The following is a 15,280-nucleotide window of genomic DNA, read 5'->3' on the forward strand; positions in this document are numbered from 1 at the left end:
CATTTGGCCAAAGGCTGAAATGCTCCGGGAGCATAATATTACCTTCAAAAGTTAGGATGCCCTTGTAGTATCACAGAGAGTATGGTTCTTTAAAACAAATCAAAGTATAAAACAAATTAAGAAAAATGAAGTGATTTCTTAACACATCAACCGCCAACCCCTCTTGAAAGCTTACTTCCAAGCTTCAGGTGCTGATTTCCAGCTAGCCAGGGTGACATTTTCTCCTAGAAAATTTTCTCTACGTGTGTCCTGTGGTAGTTAAGAAACTTAAAGGGACAGGGGTTAATTAGTCTAAGTACTAATTAGCCGCAAATCCATCTCAACAGTTCAGGTCAAAGAGCTAGCTCAGAGTGATATAGAGAGAGTCTTAACAATAGGGATGTTCAGGCCCAAATCCAGGCTCAACCAAATTCAGATTTCTGACATATTAAGAGCATGCACTCTGGAGTTAGAGACCTGCGTGCAAGACTTAGTTCTGTCAGCTTCTACATATAAGTTCTATGAGGGCATAGATCTTTGTTTTTGTTTTGTTGCTGTTTTCGGCATGAAAAAAAATCGAGATAAAATTCATGCAATGTGGAGGCGCCTGGGTGGCTCAGATGGTTAAGCGTCTGCCTTCGGCTCAGGTCATGATCCCGGGATCCTGGGATCGAGGCCCACATTGGGCTCCCTGCTGAGCAGGGAGCTTGCTTCTCCCTCTCCCTCTGCCTGCCGCTCCCCCTGTTTGTACTCTCTGTGTGTCAAATAAAAAATAAAAAATCTTTTAAAAAAATTCATGTAATGTAAAATTCACCATTTCAAAGTGTACAATTCAGTGGTGTTTAGTATATTCACAATGTGGTGCAACTGTCCCCACTAAGTCCCGAACATGGCCGTCACCCCAAGAAGAAAGCCTGCACCTGTCAGCAATGGCCCCCAGTTCCTCCCTTACCCTAGCAAACAATGCTTTCTTGTCTCAGTGGACTTGTCTTCTTGGACATTCCATTTAAATGGAATCATACAATATGGGGCCATCCACGTCGGGCTTCTTTCACTTAGAATAATGTTTTAGATGTTGAACCTGTTGCAGCATGTAGATGGATTTGTAACCCTCCTGGGAGCTTCCTGGGTGTGATCTGAAACTGGCCGCTGCAAACGGAGGGCAGGAAGAGACCCGAGAAAGTGGCGGGCCCCTCCAGGTGGGCAGGTGGCAGTTTTCGTAACAGCAAAGGGAGCTGACACTGAGTGTTGTCTTGGGCGGCAGCTATAGGACTGGATCCCTGCACCTGCCCTCCAAATCTCTGAAGTTTATAAAGAAGCCCCAACTGTGCTTGGTCATGTATACACCTGCAGGTGTTCTCAACGCCACATCACCAACTCAAGGCCACGTCCTTGGGGCAGCCTCTGGGGGGAGTGGGAAAGGAAAGCAGAACCCACGTTCGAAGGACAGGGAGGAGAGTGAGAAACCTCGGAGTGACACGGTCCAGCTCATGGGGCAATCAGCAGTCCTGCAGCCCAACTGTACTCCACCGCACTGCGGTACCGTATTTTGTTCATCACACGATGGATACTTGGGTGTTTCTACACTTTGGCTCTTATGAATAATGAGGCTATAAATATGTATGAACACATTTTTGCTTAAATACCTGTTTTTAATCCTCAGTCCTCTTGGGTATATACCTAGGAGTGGGATTGCAAGGCCATGTAATTCTAGGCTTAACTTTTTCAGGTACTGCCGAGAGTTCTTCCAAAATAGTTGTACCAACTTACATTTCTCTCAGCAATGTACTGCGGGTTCCAATTTCTCTACATTCTCACCAAGACCTAGTTTCCATTTTGTTGTTGCTGTTGTTTTTTTAAATCCTGCCATCCTAGTGGGGGCAAAGTGGTATCTCACTGTGGTTTTGGTTTGTATTTTCCTCAATGACTAACGACGGTGAGGCTTGTTTCTTGTGTTTTCAGCCATTGTGTATCTTTTCCGGGGAAATGGCTATTCAAATTCTTTGCTCACTTTTAAACTGGATTATCTTTTTGTTCTTGAGTTGTAGGAGTTCTCTATATATTCTGGATACCAGGCCCTTATCAGATAAATGATTTGCAAATATTTCCCTCCCATTCTGTGGGCTTTTTGCTTTCTTAATAATGTCCTTTCACTCACAAAACCTTTTTGAAATTTGAAGTCCAACTTATCTATTTTTCTCCTTTGGTTTCTTTTGCTTTGTTCATTTGACACTTTATCGAGCATCTACTGAATAAGTGAATGTGCCTTTGGGCAGGTTACTCATCCTTCCGGAGCTACAATTTCCTGATTACTCTTGATAAATGTTAGCTATTATTATTTTAAAATTAAGGATAATACAGTAATGTTTGTAAGTGCTCGTGATCCTGCAGATCATAATGACATTTGCTAGGTGGAAAAGGAGTGGGTGAGCAGTAGGATATTATATTTGTTCTGAAAGCAGCATGTTCCCCACAATGTTCAAGTCTGAAACTGACAAGCATTTGGGTGTGGGTGAGCTGGAAAGGGTAATAGAAAGTCAAAAGCTCTTCTTTTCTGCTCCCTTTATTGTTCCATTGTAGTAGCTGTATCTCCCCGCTGAGATGATGGGACTATACATGGTATTACTGGAGCAAACTGACTCTTGGGCGCCCCCTGACATTGTACTGAAAATCATTTGGAGAACTGGAGTAAGTACTTAGGATATGAAATCTCTTTTTTAGAAGATTTTATTTATTTATTTGACACAGAGAGAACGCGAGTGCACAAGCAGAGGAAGTGGCAGGCAGTGGGAAGGGGAGAAGCAGGTTACCCGCTGAGCAGAGAGCCCGACACGGGACTCCATCCCAAGACCCTGGGATCATGACCTGAGCTAAAGGCAGACGCTTAACGGACTGAGCCACCCAGGCAGCCCCCTTCTCTTTCTGAATTAGGTAGAGAGGCTTTACAATATTAACGGTTTTGAGGGATTGCCTGAAGTAGGAAAGAATGAGTCTCCCTGAAAGAATACTACCCTGGCTTCTTGCTAGGTGGGAATTCTTGAGGTTCAACCAGGGGCAGAACCCCATTATAACCATGTTTGTGAATACCTCTCCCCACAAGGAGGTTTTTTACTGTGTGGGGTTTCCTTCTGCTGATCTCTCTGCTCTCTGGAGAGACTCTTTTACCAGATTTCAATGGCCAGATGCTAGCCATCCCCCAAGTCTAATGCTGACTGCCACCACCCCTGTCAAGGAGGCCTCCTCAGTCTGCCTGGATGAAAGTCTCGCCTTCTCCTGATGCCCGTATTAGCAATTACTTCCTAGGCCCACTGTGATGACTAATGACCCAACTTACTTCCAGGACCAGAGAATTAGCTCCTGGAGGCAGAGTCTTGTTTCATCTTCCTACCCCAGAGCTACTGGCCTTTGTCAGGAGATTGATAAATATTTTTGGAAAGTGAAAAAGCAGGGAATGAAAGAATGGAGGATGCCTTAGCTAACCAGGTCAGAGCAGTTCTTCTTTTCACCTTTAGGAACAAAGGTTAAGATCTGTATAGCTTACAAGACACCTGACATTTTGGAAAACTAATGTTTGTGGAAGTTAAAACCTTCTTTGTAGGCTAAGGGAATGTGAGATCAGATTTCTAGGGGCACCTGGCTGGCTCAGCTGGTGGAGCATTCAACTCCTCTTGGTCTCAGGGTTGTGAGTTTGAGCCCCACATTGGGTGTAGAGCTTACTTAAAAGAGAGAGAGAGGGGGAGAGATTTCTAAAATCAGGTAAAATCAGATTTGCTGCCAAAGTGTTGTAATGGAGAAGACTGAGAAGTTTCACTTATTTCTGTAGAGGTTTCAAAGCAATGATATGTTTCTAGGAAAACTGAAATTGATGAAAGATTAAAAATTCCACCCGAAACTAAAATTAGGGACTACCCCGACACATTTCAAAGTTTCCTATGTACCCCACTAAGCTATGAAGCCAAAGGTTAGACCAGGTCTTCAGTATGAGGCTTTCACAGGCAAACTTTATCTTATAAATGTGCAACTGTTTCCGCTTCAATGTATTATTTTTTTGTATGTGAAACATACTTATACAAGGTGGAGTTTACGTGGAAAAGAAGGAAAAAGTTAACAAATCAGATCTATGTAAATAACAATTTCATCATTAAAAGCTTCTCCTGGAACAATTCTGTACAATACCTGTACGAATGAATGATTTCAAGTGCCACTTGGAATCCTCAGAGCTGCAAATACATACAATGTAGCCGGCATGGGACTAGGCTCCATATGCATTATCTCATTTAATTCTCACATCTACTAACCTTAACCCCACTTGACAGATGAGGGTACTGAGGTTTAAAGAGGAACCTGATGAAGATCACATAGTCACCTGGCTGCAGAGCAAAGGTCTGAACTCATCTTTCTGACTAGTGCCTTCTGTGCGTCCCACAATATTAATGCCGACCTCCTCAAATGTCCCAGTTACAAAGATCTTCTTAGATAGAACATTACAAATTTTAATAATGGGCATGTTTTCACATTAAAAACTCTACCAGAAAACCCATGAAAGCGAATCTAGTAAGTAAACAAAAAGTAAATAAGCAAATATAATGCCACAGAATCTCAAGCATAATAAAAATGCAACGTTAATAAGCAAAAATGGTGCTGGTATAAACAGCGGACGTACCACCAGTTACGTAGAAATCGAAGTATAAAGTCAAAGTATTCTTAGTGCCCCAGGTATATAATTTCACCTAATTTAGGTGACAAAGAAAAACAATTCCAAGTAGGTATACATGGAACAAATGACCTGATAATAGGTAAAATGCCAAGCAAGGGAGGAGGGCGTGAGAGTCACTTGAGAAGGCCTCTGCCGTGACAGGGTTGCATGTATTTGTAACGAGAGCTTCACAGACTATCAAGGCCACCGTCAGGATTCATAAGTAAGACAGCATCTTTGAGTAGCCACATACTTGCACTAATTTGAGTTACTTATTTACAGAAAACAACAAAAATGGAAGATTATACCATTTCTTATCATGTGGCTTTGGAAGGTTCTAATATCACACTACATAGAGTGACCAAATGAAAACCAGAAAGAAGGAATTAAGAAAACCAAAGAAGTGAAGGGAGTCTTCCTGGGCTAATAATCATGATCACGATATTCTACTTACTTGCATTGTGCATGATAATACTTTATAAGATTCTGCAGCAGATCCACACCCTTTTTGGTCTTGATTTCATTAACTTTAATGAGATACTGTGGAAATAAAACAAAATTGTATGTTGCTCAGTACAGACAGGGTTTTCCAGTCATGGGTTTGGGTGGGAGAACGCCAATCATGAATCTGCACAAATCACTGAACCTCGGTTGCCTTCAGACAGTGTGAGTTCAATTCAGGAAATGCTGATTTGGCAGTCACAAGTGTACAAACGAAATGATTAGAGTGTTAGCATTTTATAAATGCTCAAGATTAGTTTACAAGACAAACAGAAATCAAACATAGCAAAACATTCTAGAATAACTCATTATTTCCCCCTGGTGCAGTGGATCTCAAACTTAAGAGTTCACATGGTCAAAACCTGAAAGATGGTTGACTGTTCTTTGCAGAAAACAAGTAAAATAGCATTCTCTTGAGGCATATGCCATCAGATAGCAAAACTTTTAGAAAGAATTTTTGGTACTCAAGAACGAAAGGATAAAAAAACCACGAAAGAATAAAAATTAAAATAACCCATTATTAATTTATGCAGTTAACTAACACTACCAGGTCTGATTTTTACTAGTGGTCAAGATTTTCTGTTGATATTGTTTGCTTCTTTTTCACTTGTTTTATTATGAAGAAGTGTTTATGAGCAGATAGGTTTGAGAAGAAGCTAAAAGTATGATGAGGGGGAGAAAAGAGTATTTAAAAAAGAAAAACTTAATTTAAAATTAAGAAAATTCTATCCACTTTAGTATTTTTGGAGAACTGTAAAAGGAACTCTATGACACAATGTTAGCATCAGAATGAGCAGAACGCCAGGTCAGGGAGTGCCAGTGTTCACTGGGAACCCAGTTTGAGAACCACTGCTTTAAGTCCAAGGGAGCATGCTTTCATTACATTTCTTTCATGAACTCAGCCTTTCTTAATGACTACTTTATTTAAGCTTTCATTCAAATTGGACACATGGTTAAAAAACAAAAAACATGCTCTAAACCTGTACCAGGAAGACTTCATATTCACCAGTGTTACTCCTCACCAAACATTTTTTTCACACTCACTCACAAGCAACATTAAAGTTCTCACCAAAGAATCCTGTTTTGGCATAAAGAGCCCCACAGGACCAAGGCTCAAAATATGAGACCACAGTGAAATGGCGGATCCCAAAAGGCTTGGAGAAAAATGGAGATGAGAACCCTTAAGAAACAGTCCCCTCCTCTAATAATCAAACAGCCTGCATTTAAGCATAAAAACTCCTGACTAGCAGGAAAGATCACAGTTAAGGAAACTCTGGGCAAATGCTTGCAAAAGCTGTTCTTACTTCGCACATTTGCAGCTGAAAGAGGCGCCGTTCCTTCTCCATCTCCTCTGCGATCTCAGCTCCTGTGATCTCTGTGCGGATCATCCCATGCTGCTTTGCATGCTCTCTTTTCTCCTTCTCAATTTTTGTACTGTAATTAAAGCAGATGCCATCATTAAAAAAAAAAATTCACGTCTTTCCTTTAACAAGAGCCACTGATTGTTTCTTAATTACGAGCGTAGTAAGAGGCAGGAACTCTTACATAAGTTGGTAATATTGATCAAAAGAAAGAATCAAAGAGAACACACTGTACAGATTTTCACCTAGGAAACCTCTTATATTTTAACTCTGATCTTACACACGGATGAATTCTTTAAAGATTTATTTATTTTAGAGAGGAGAAAGAGAGAAAGAGAGAGTGTGTGCATGAAGAGGAGAGAGAGAGTCCTAAGTAGTCTCCGCGCTGAGCATGGAGCCCGACACAAAGCTCGATCTCATGACCTTGAGATCACAACCTGAGGTGAAACCAAGAGTAAGACGCTTAACCTAACCGACTGTGCCACCCAGGTGCCCCCACATGGATAAATTCTTATAAATTCTCTCACAATTTGGTTGGCATGGAGAAATCTTGACAGCTGACTTTTTCTTGGGTCAAGGACTTTAGGATGAAAAAGAATCAGAAAGTTGGGAGACCGGAGGCATATCTTGATTACCAACAGATGATGGGTCTGAAAATTATTTTAAGACAATCAAAGTGCACAGTGGACATGCACAAAAAGTAGTCAAAGGTAATTTCCAATATTCCTCTAGACCTGGGTGATTTCCATATCCCCATAACACATTTTAATCATTCAACCATTTGGTATTGGATTGTACAGAATAAGGATGGGAGAAATCCCAATCTATAATCTGGAATCCTATGAAATGTTCTTCAGTGAGGAGGGGGCCAAGAAGGAAGCAGGCAATTATAAAGAAGGGCCCATATTAAACCAACGCAACCTGAGGCTAATGCTTGGCTATGATAGATGGTACTCTGGCAGTAACACCAATGGTCACCACCCTCTTTCTGAAAGTCCATCTAACTTGAAAACAAACTTCCAATTTCAAAAAGAGTGAATTTCAATTGTGAATGCAAAGATAAACTCACTTAGCCTTCAAGTCTTCTTTTAAATTGTAGTGGTGGGGAATCAAACCCCAAAGAAAGCCAATATCCTTGTCTATATACAAACACGGTAGAAAATCAACCCATTGGAAAATCTACTATAAATGTGGTTGGGATTCCTCTAACACCATAATGCCATATCTTATCATGCCACGTTGGCCATCAAGTAGGTGTGAAAGCAGATAGAGAATAAGCCTCAGCTCTCTCCACTGGTGTGGATGGGAGAGAAGCAGAAAGCTAAAGACATCTGAGAAGAAATGTGAGGAGCAGGCATAACTTAATAGCAGTAGACTTCTGGGTTAATGTGGTGACTTGACCGCGTCTTCATTTCTTCTTCCTTCCATAATCCCATTAAAATGATACAAAACTCATAAACAATATAATCTCCCAAAGACAAGAACTGAAGACAAAAACGGATGAGAGAATTCAGCAAATATTTGGAAGAGCAGGTCTACACAGAGAAAAAGAGAAAGTGCGTACCCCGAACAATAGGGCTCCCTGCCTCCCTGGCCTTTGTTACATCCAGATGCCATTACATATGATCACAGACAGGGGGCTGAGGGGGCTGGCCAGTGCCAGAAGACACACCTCTGGATATTGACATTTAGAATGCTCCTGATAAAAAAGCTGTCTTGGGGCACCTGGGCATCTCAGTTGGTTGGGTATCTGACTCTTGATTTTGACTCAGGTTGTGATCTCAGAGTCCTGGGATCGAGCCCCGGGTCAGGCTATGAACTCAGCAGGGAGTCTGCTCGGGGGGGGGGGGGGGGGGGATTCTCTCCCTCCCTCCGCCCCCCCCCATACTCTTTCTCTCTCAAAAAAAAAAAAAAAGAAGAAGAAGAAGAAGAAGAAGAAGAAGAAAAGCTGTCTTGACATCCTAAAACCTAAAAAGGCAGCTCACTGCATTCTTGACAGACCCTGCTGACATGTGTGAGCTTTCCATCAACTTTTGGGTACTTTGCTCTCAAATATGAATGGGCAGTGAAAGATGATAAGATAATTGAGGAAAGCCTCCAACATGAAAGCAAGAGATCCAAATAACAAGTTGGGGGTGGTGGTGAGGTAACCAGAGGCAGTAAGAAAAAAAATATTTCATAAAATATAATCAAATCCTCAGAGAGCTAAAATACTGCATCTACGAAACAACAAGAAACTATAAAAAGACCACCAAAACCTCCCAACTAACTGAGAAAAAGGGCTTTGGAAATTGAAAATATGACAGCCAAATAAAAAAGTCAAGTGCAATAGTGGGAATAAAAGGTTGAAAATAACCTAAAACATAACAGACAAACAGGACAGAAAAGAGAGGAAAACTGTAAGAACCACCTGGGGAGTCCAGCACTATACGGTGAGGCACTTCAGGAAAACAAACAAACAGGCGGGAGGAAGGACAAGAAACATTTCCAGAGCTGAAGAACTAAAAATTGCAAAGAAGAGGTCAATGCACGCACCATGGCACATGAAGAAACTTTGGAGAACCTTTGAAAAAAAAAAAAAAAAAAGAGTAACATCTTCTTTTCTGTTTAAAGATTTATTTGAGAGAGAGAGAGAGAGAGAGAGAGAGAGAGAGGGAGTGAGCAGAGGAAGGGGCAGAGGGAGAGGGAGAATCTTCAAGCAGACACCCCGCTGACCATGGAGCCTGATGTGGGCTTGATCCCACAACCCTGAGATCATGACCTGAGCTGAAACCGAGTCGGATGCTTAACCGACTGAGCCACCCAGGTGCCCCAGAAGACTGACATTTTCTCACTGAAAATAAATGAACCTCCTTCCCCAAACCCCACATGCCCCACACAGAGAAATGGGAATCAAAGATGCATCGGATTTTTTTCATTAGCAAACACTGGAAATAAGAAAACAGTGGAGAAATGCTGTCAACAGTTCAAGTGAATACGGTTATAAAATTCAGATTTTACATTCAGCCAAACTCTCATTCTGTGTGATGGCAAAATGAAGATATTCCTGGACATGCCAAAATCTGAAAAATTTCCCTCCTTTAGAGCTGTTCCCTGGAAACGACTGGAGGTAGTGTGCCAGTCAAGTATGGGACTACGCCAGGGAAGAGGAGGCAGGAGAGCCCCCACGGAGGGGCAGCCCAGGACGACAGCTGTGGATCTAAAGAGCTCTGCAAGAATTCTCCAGGAAGAAAAGAAGGGACTGCCAGAGAACCTAATGATAATCCATATATAATCATTGTTACAACATGTAGAGTGTATTTTCTTTTTTTTTTTTTTAAAGATTTTATTTTATTTATTTGACAGGTAGAGAGAGAACACAAGTAAGCAGAGAGGCAGGCAGAGAGGGAGAAGCAGGCTCTCTGCTGAGCAGGGAGCCTGATGCGGGGCTCGATCCCAGGACCCCAGGATCATGACCTGAGCCGAAGGCAGCCGCTTAACTGACTGAGCCACCCAGGCGCCCCAAGAGAGTGTATTTTCTAAACAGAAACATTATTAATAGGTGTTGCATATTGGTTGGAACAGATAACAAAAGTTCACAGAATTTTCAAATAGAACCAACTAATGAAGAAATTAGGCAATTATTTCATTAAGGAAAAGCAAAAAATGGTGCTGTAAGAACGGAAATCCATTATAAAACACCATTTGGCGGGCACCGAACATCTGCACTCACAGAAGTTCAAACACTGAATGAACAGGGTGATGGGGGTGGTTGTGTGTGAGAGCTGAGCCCTCATCTGCTGCAGCAGCACATCCGGTGAAGCAGGAAGGAGCAGCAAGAGAACAACATGGAACAGAGACAGACAAGCCGGGGAGCAGGTAGCAGGGGAACGGGACAGGAAGCTGTGGGGCAGGAAGGCTGGGCCGAGGACCGCTGGGGCCTTCCACGAGAAGCACGCCCACTGCCTACTTGAGACTCCCTCTCCCGCTTCTCATCAGGAGCAGCCCAGACGTCTGTACAGCGTGTAAGGACCGCTGTGATGGGTGCCCGGTCCGCCCTGGAAGCTGTACGTTCTCTGATAAACTCTCGTCGAAACCACTGTTAGCGGGGCTTCTATTCTATGCAGTCAGAGTAAGTCTCAACCGATGCAAGGACTATTTAATGTTTGATGCATGGGTATCGTTTTGACCAAATATTATTTGATCATTAAAAAACTTGCTAGAAACTACTGATTGAGGGCCAACTGTATGCCAGATAGCAGAGGCAACTACTTTAACATATTATGTTATCTTGTCCTCACAGAAGCCTTGAGAAGTAGGTAATTTTTCTACTCTTTTACAGGTGAGGACCATCAAAGTTAAGTACCTTGGCTCAAAGTCCTAAAACTGGTAAGTGGCACCATCCAGACCCTCCCACGGTCTCTGATTCCCCAGTCTGTGGTCTCAACAATGATGGCTCACTGCCTCCTGGGTTCTAAAGAAAGACCCCAGACCAGCCCCCTTGGTTCTCACAGCAAATAAATTAACTTCTTTTTTTTTTTCGGTATATTGTTTTGTTTTCTGTAATTCATAATCAAATGAGTCCTGTCACATCAAAAAATCAAATATTTGTTGTTTTCTTTTTTACTTCCTTTACCACTATACAGAGTGAGGAAGAAACCTATCTTAGGAAAACAATTTTTTTTAAAAGATTATTTATTTATTTCACAGAGAGAGACACAGCGAGAGAGGGAACACAAGCAGGGGGGAGTGGGAGAGGGAGAAGCAGGCTTCCCGCTGAGCAGGGAGCCCGATGTGGGGCTCGATCCCAGGACCCCGGGATCATGACCTGAGCCGAAGGCTTAACCAACTGAGCCACCCAGGCACCCCTGGAAAATAACCTGTTGCCAGGGATTTATTAAAAAAGAAAAATACAGGGGCGCCTGGGTGGCTCAGTTGGTTAAACGACGGCCTTCGGCTCAGATCATGATCCTGGAGTCCCGGGATCGAGTCCCGCGTCGGGCTCCCTGCTCAGCGGGGAGTCTGCTTCTCCCTCTGACCCTCTTCCCTCTCGTGCTCTCTATCTCATTCTCTCTCTCTTAAATAAATAAATAAAGTCTTTAAAAAAAATACAATTCTTTCCAGTGAAATCCTAAAATCAGGACCCACTGAACTCACGATTTTTGGTATACATTTCCAGATGTGGATAATTCTTTCATTCTTTCAGTAACTATTCCCTATGCACTAGCTATGTACCCAAGGCTCTGTGAGACCCTGGGAGATTAGCACCAAACACAAGGATGATGTGGTCACTGTGCTCACTGAGGCCAGATGCTGGAGGACAATACAGACTAGTGAACATCCAGACACGTTCGAATACAGTTGAGAAAAGTACCATGAAGGGCACCTGGATCGTCGGAGAACAGTTTATGTTCCATGATATTCATAATACTGACCAGCAGGTACTTCAAGCTCTTCCACTAACACAAAGATTGTTAAAAAATACGGTTATACCACCCAATATTGGTGGTATCTTAGTTGAGAGAACACATATTGTGTCTTGTTTTGTTATTTCCATGTCCTACAAAAGAGATCTACTCCACAAGCCTAGAGCAAAGGTTTTCTTCCTTTTGTGGACTCCCGCCCCTTTGGTATGTACTTAGTTCTATCCCCAGCCCAGTGCATGCAGCTGCCTCTGGGCAGGGCTGGAATTAGCTCACAAGTACGAGCATTCATACAGAAAGACAGGATGACAGGATGGCCCACAGTATTCATTTACATCACTGACCATTTTAAGAAACTTTTTTATTCTCAGCTGCATTTATAACTGTCAATGCATAAAAGTATTCCTAAGGCAGCAAGTCTCCAGCAATGCACTGCTCACATAAACATTTATAGAAGTAGTTTGGCAAAAAAACAAATTTAATCCTGAATTTGTTTTTTTTTTGTTTGTGTTTTCACTCTGCTCTTATTGCTGTTGACCGAAATGGCTTTTATTCTCTTGTTTATAGCTATCCAAGTTCACAGCCAAGATATTTATTAAGTGCTTTAAAATCTATTTCTCCTCCTATTCCACCTCCTGGTAGTATAGATGTCTCCGAGTAATAATAACGAAGGAAGGGAGGGGTGCCTGCGTGGCTCAGTCAGTTAAGCAGCTACCTTGGGCTCAGGTCATGATCTCAGGGTCTTGGGATGGAGCCCTGTGTAGGGCTCCCTGCTCAGTGGGGAGTCTGCTTCTCCCTCTCCCTCTGCCCCTCCTGCTTGTGCTCTCTCTCTCTCAAGTAATTAAAATCTTAAAAAACAAAAACAAAAACAAAACAAAACAAAGGAAGGTGGTATGATCCATACAGATGAAGACGAGCCAGGCCTGTACCACACATCTCACGTGCCTCATCTCCATAATTCCCACAATAACGCCAGCAGGCCAACCCACCATCGCCTACCCAGCTTTCTGACCTTTTGCAAACTCCTCAGCCTCTCCGGGCTCCAGTCCCCTGAACCAGACACAGACAGTGAGGCCACCGTGAGGGGGTTACGCACACAGGAACACTGCGTGCAGGTCCTGGCGTTATTTCCTAATTATAGGTGGGAACGCCAATAGTCTACAGTTATGGGCTAACTATAATTAAAGAAAGGTTGCAACAGTCAGATCTACAGACTGATAGCTAGTAGCAGGAGCCATGAGTGCTGCAACACTCGGCGGTGACTGCACACCTCACTCCAGACGCCGAGGCAGGAGATGAGTCGCCCCTTTTCGGTCAGCACAGCCAAACCCTGAGCCCTTACAAGGAGCCCTTACTACACAAGCTGGTGTCCAGAAGAGAGGAGTCTTCCAGTTAATGGTTTCTAAAGAAATTCAAGACTATAAAAAACAAAAAGCTACTTACAACTTTGTCTCATAGTCTTTCCAAGCTTTGTCAAATGGCTTCTTGAGATCCTTAGGAAAGAGAAAATGAAACTGAGATTGAATTTACTTTTGCTTAAAGGCAAATAAATAATTCTGAAAGAACATCTCAGCAAAAGTGCTTTCCTTTACAGGACACATGAAGCCTGACACAGACACTCTGATGCACCGCAGAGCACGCATCACCTGCGAGAAGCCTGCGCGGGCCCGAAGGGCGAGGTTCCCGGGGACACCCGTGAAGCAGGACCTGGCACCCAGGAGAGACTGGGCCCGGGGTCGCCACTGATGTGGCCAAGACTCAGCGCAGACTGCCTGCACCCACAGAGGCTCTCACCGATATTCAGGAAAGTGCCTCATCTTACTCTTCAGTCAATAACATGATTTGAAGGGGCACATCTTTTCCAATGATCATTTTCCAAGTACTTTTTTTAGGCTAAAAATATTCAGAGTGCTTTTCAAATACAAGCACCACGATGATCTTAAAAAAAGAAATCAATCCTTTCCAGTTAAAGTAAAAATCAGATTTCTGAACACTTACCCCTTTGACTCCTTTCAGGTCTCCTTTTAACAAGGAGTCCAAGGTGAAGATCACATTGTGGCTCAGACCCTGGAGCTGGAAAGCAAAGCAAAGAGGGAAGATGGTTAAAAGAGAAGCGCATATAGAATAATAAAATCAGCTACTGTTGACTGAGCATCTTGCACACACCAGGCTCTGTGTAAGGGCTTTCGTGCACCAGCTCACAGACCCCGAGGTTGGGTGGCAAGACAAGTGTCCCCTCCAGCACGCAGGCAGAGAGCTGGGGACCCGTGCACTGAATGACCACGCGGCAGCATGCGTGCACCTATGTGAACAATTCCTCCAATCATCTATAGACCTGTCACTGCTCTCCTAATGACATGGTCGACCTTAATTCGACTTTTTTTCAACTGCTTCTCTCAGAGGAAGGAGGGAGCTACCCAACTGGCTTGCACCACTCCTCTCCATATGCTTCTATGGCCTCTGTGACTATCTGAAATTACCTGGTTTGTTTATATGTATACTCTCTGTCCCCCACCAGGACGTAGTCTCAATGAGGGCAGGGGCCTCGACTGTCCTACTCACTGTACCCTCTCTGTGCCCAGATCCATTAAGAAGACAAGACACTCAGGAAGCACAATCTAGAGCAAAGGTGCAGGGTTTTCACTGTTCCAAGGCAGTGGCCTGCATCTCCCTGATTTAAAGATGGTCATGAAGAGTCAAGGAGACTCCTAGCACTTTGGGGAAATCAGGGTTAGCTGTGTGGAACCGAGACGGCAGGGTCCTGCAGAACCAGGTTATAGCTGGAGAGGTCGGTGGGCTCCCTCATTCAGGAAATAATTTGACTCCTGTGTAAGAGTGTAGTCATTTGTCACTCCAGCCAGCCACCCACCATTCCATCAATCATTTGCCACGTACCTGTTCTATGACACCCACCACACTAGCGGCTGGCTAGGTGAAGGTGAATAAAACACTTCCTGCCTTGAGAGAGGAGATCATGGTATGCAACTGACTCTACCACATCTTGACATTCCAAGTGCTGTCCAGAGGCTGAAGGCGAAAGTGGGGAGGACCTGGGCTGACACTTGGGGCTTTGAGGAGGACCCTCTGAACCACATCTATAACTCGAGGACACGATCACCCACTGTAGATGGTGCTATGAAGGAGTTAATACACTTGACAAGTGCTAGCGGGTCTCCGGACACCTAGGAAGTGCTGAATACATGTTTATTTTTAAAGTCCAAGGGGATGTTAAATAAGAAATAAGAATACGGCCAAGTGGAGCGGAAGGGACACCTTCTGCCAACTCCTGTCTACTGCTCTCATCTGGGGCTTCCGGAAGCTTGCCATCCTAGCTCTGCCCT

At 43.4% G+C, this 15,280-nt stretch overlaps 1 protein-coding gene and 1 long non-coding RNA gene across 6 annotated transcripts in view; one reads left to right on the top strand and one right to left on the bottom strand.

The window, feature by feature from the left end:
• The window catches only part of ASAP1 (ArfGAP with SH3 domain, ankyrin repeat and PH domain 1), a 344,365-nt gene that overhangs the window by 87,012 nt on the left and 242,073 nt on the right, over positions 1 to 15,280 (bottom strand). For all 5 annotated transcript variants that reach the window (XM_025871128.2, XM_073893210.1, XM_025871129.2 and 2 more), the window contains exons 6-9: positions 13,938 to 14,012; positions 13,383 to 13,432; positions 6,481 to 6,610; positions 5,130 to 5,215 (exon numbers count right to left, since the gene is read on the bottom strand). In XM_025871128.2, the coding sequence (XP_025726913.1) occupies positions 5,130 to 5,215; positions 6,481 to 6,610; positions 13,383 to 13,432; positions 13,938 to 14,012 (341 nt within the window). The remainder of the gene's footprint in view (positions 1 to 5,129; positions 5,216 to 6,480; positions 6,611 to 13,382; positions 13,433 to 13,937; positions 14,013 to 15,280) is intronic.
• LOC112823401 (uncharacterized) lies at positions 10,452 to 14,626 on the top strand. Its single transcript, XR_003208047.2, has 3 exons — positions 10,452 to 10,648; positions 10,859 to 10,905; positions 13,534 to 14,626. It is a non-coding gene; the product is annotated as an uncharacterized lncRNA (long non-coding RNA).

The sequence above is a fragment of the Callorhinus ursinus genome, unplaced genomic scaffold (genome assembly GCF_003265705.2).
Source record: "Callorhinus ursinus isolate GAN/ISIS: 27379988/994484 unplaced genomic scaffold, GSC_fseal_2.0 scaffold5, whole genome shotgun sequence".
Taxonomy (NCBI): Eukaryota; Metazoa; Chordata; class Mammalia; order Carnivora; family Otariidae; genus Callorhinus; species Callorhinus ursinus.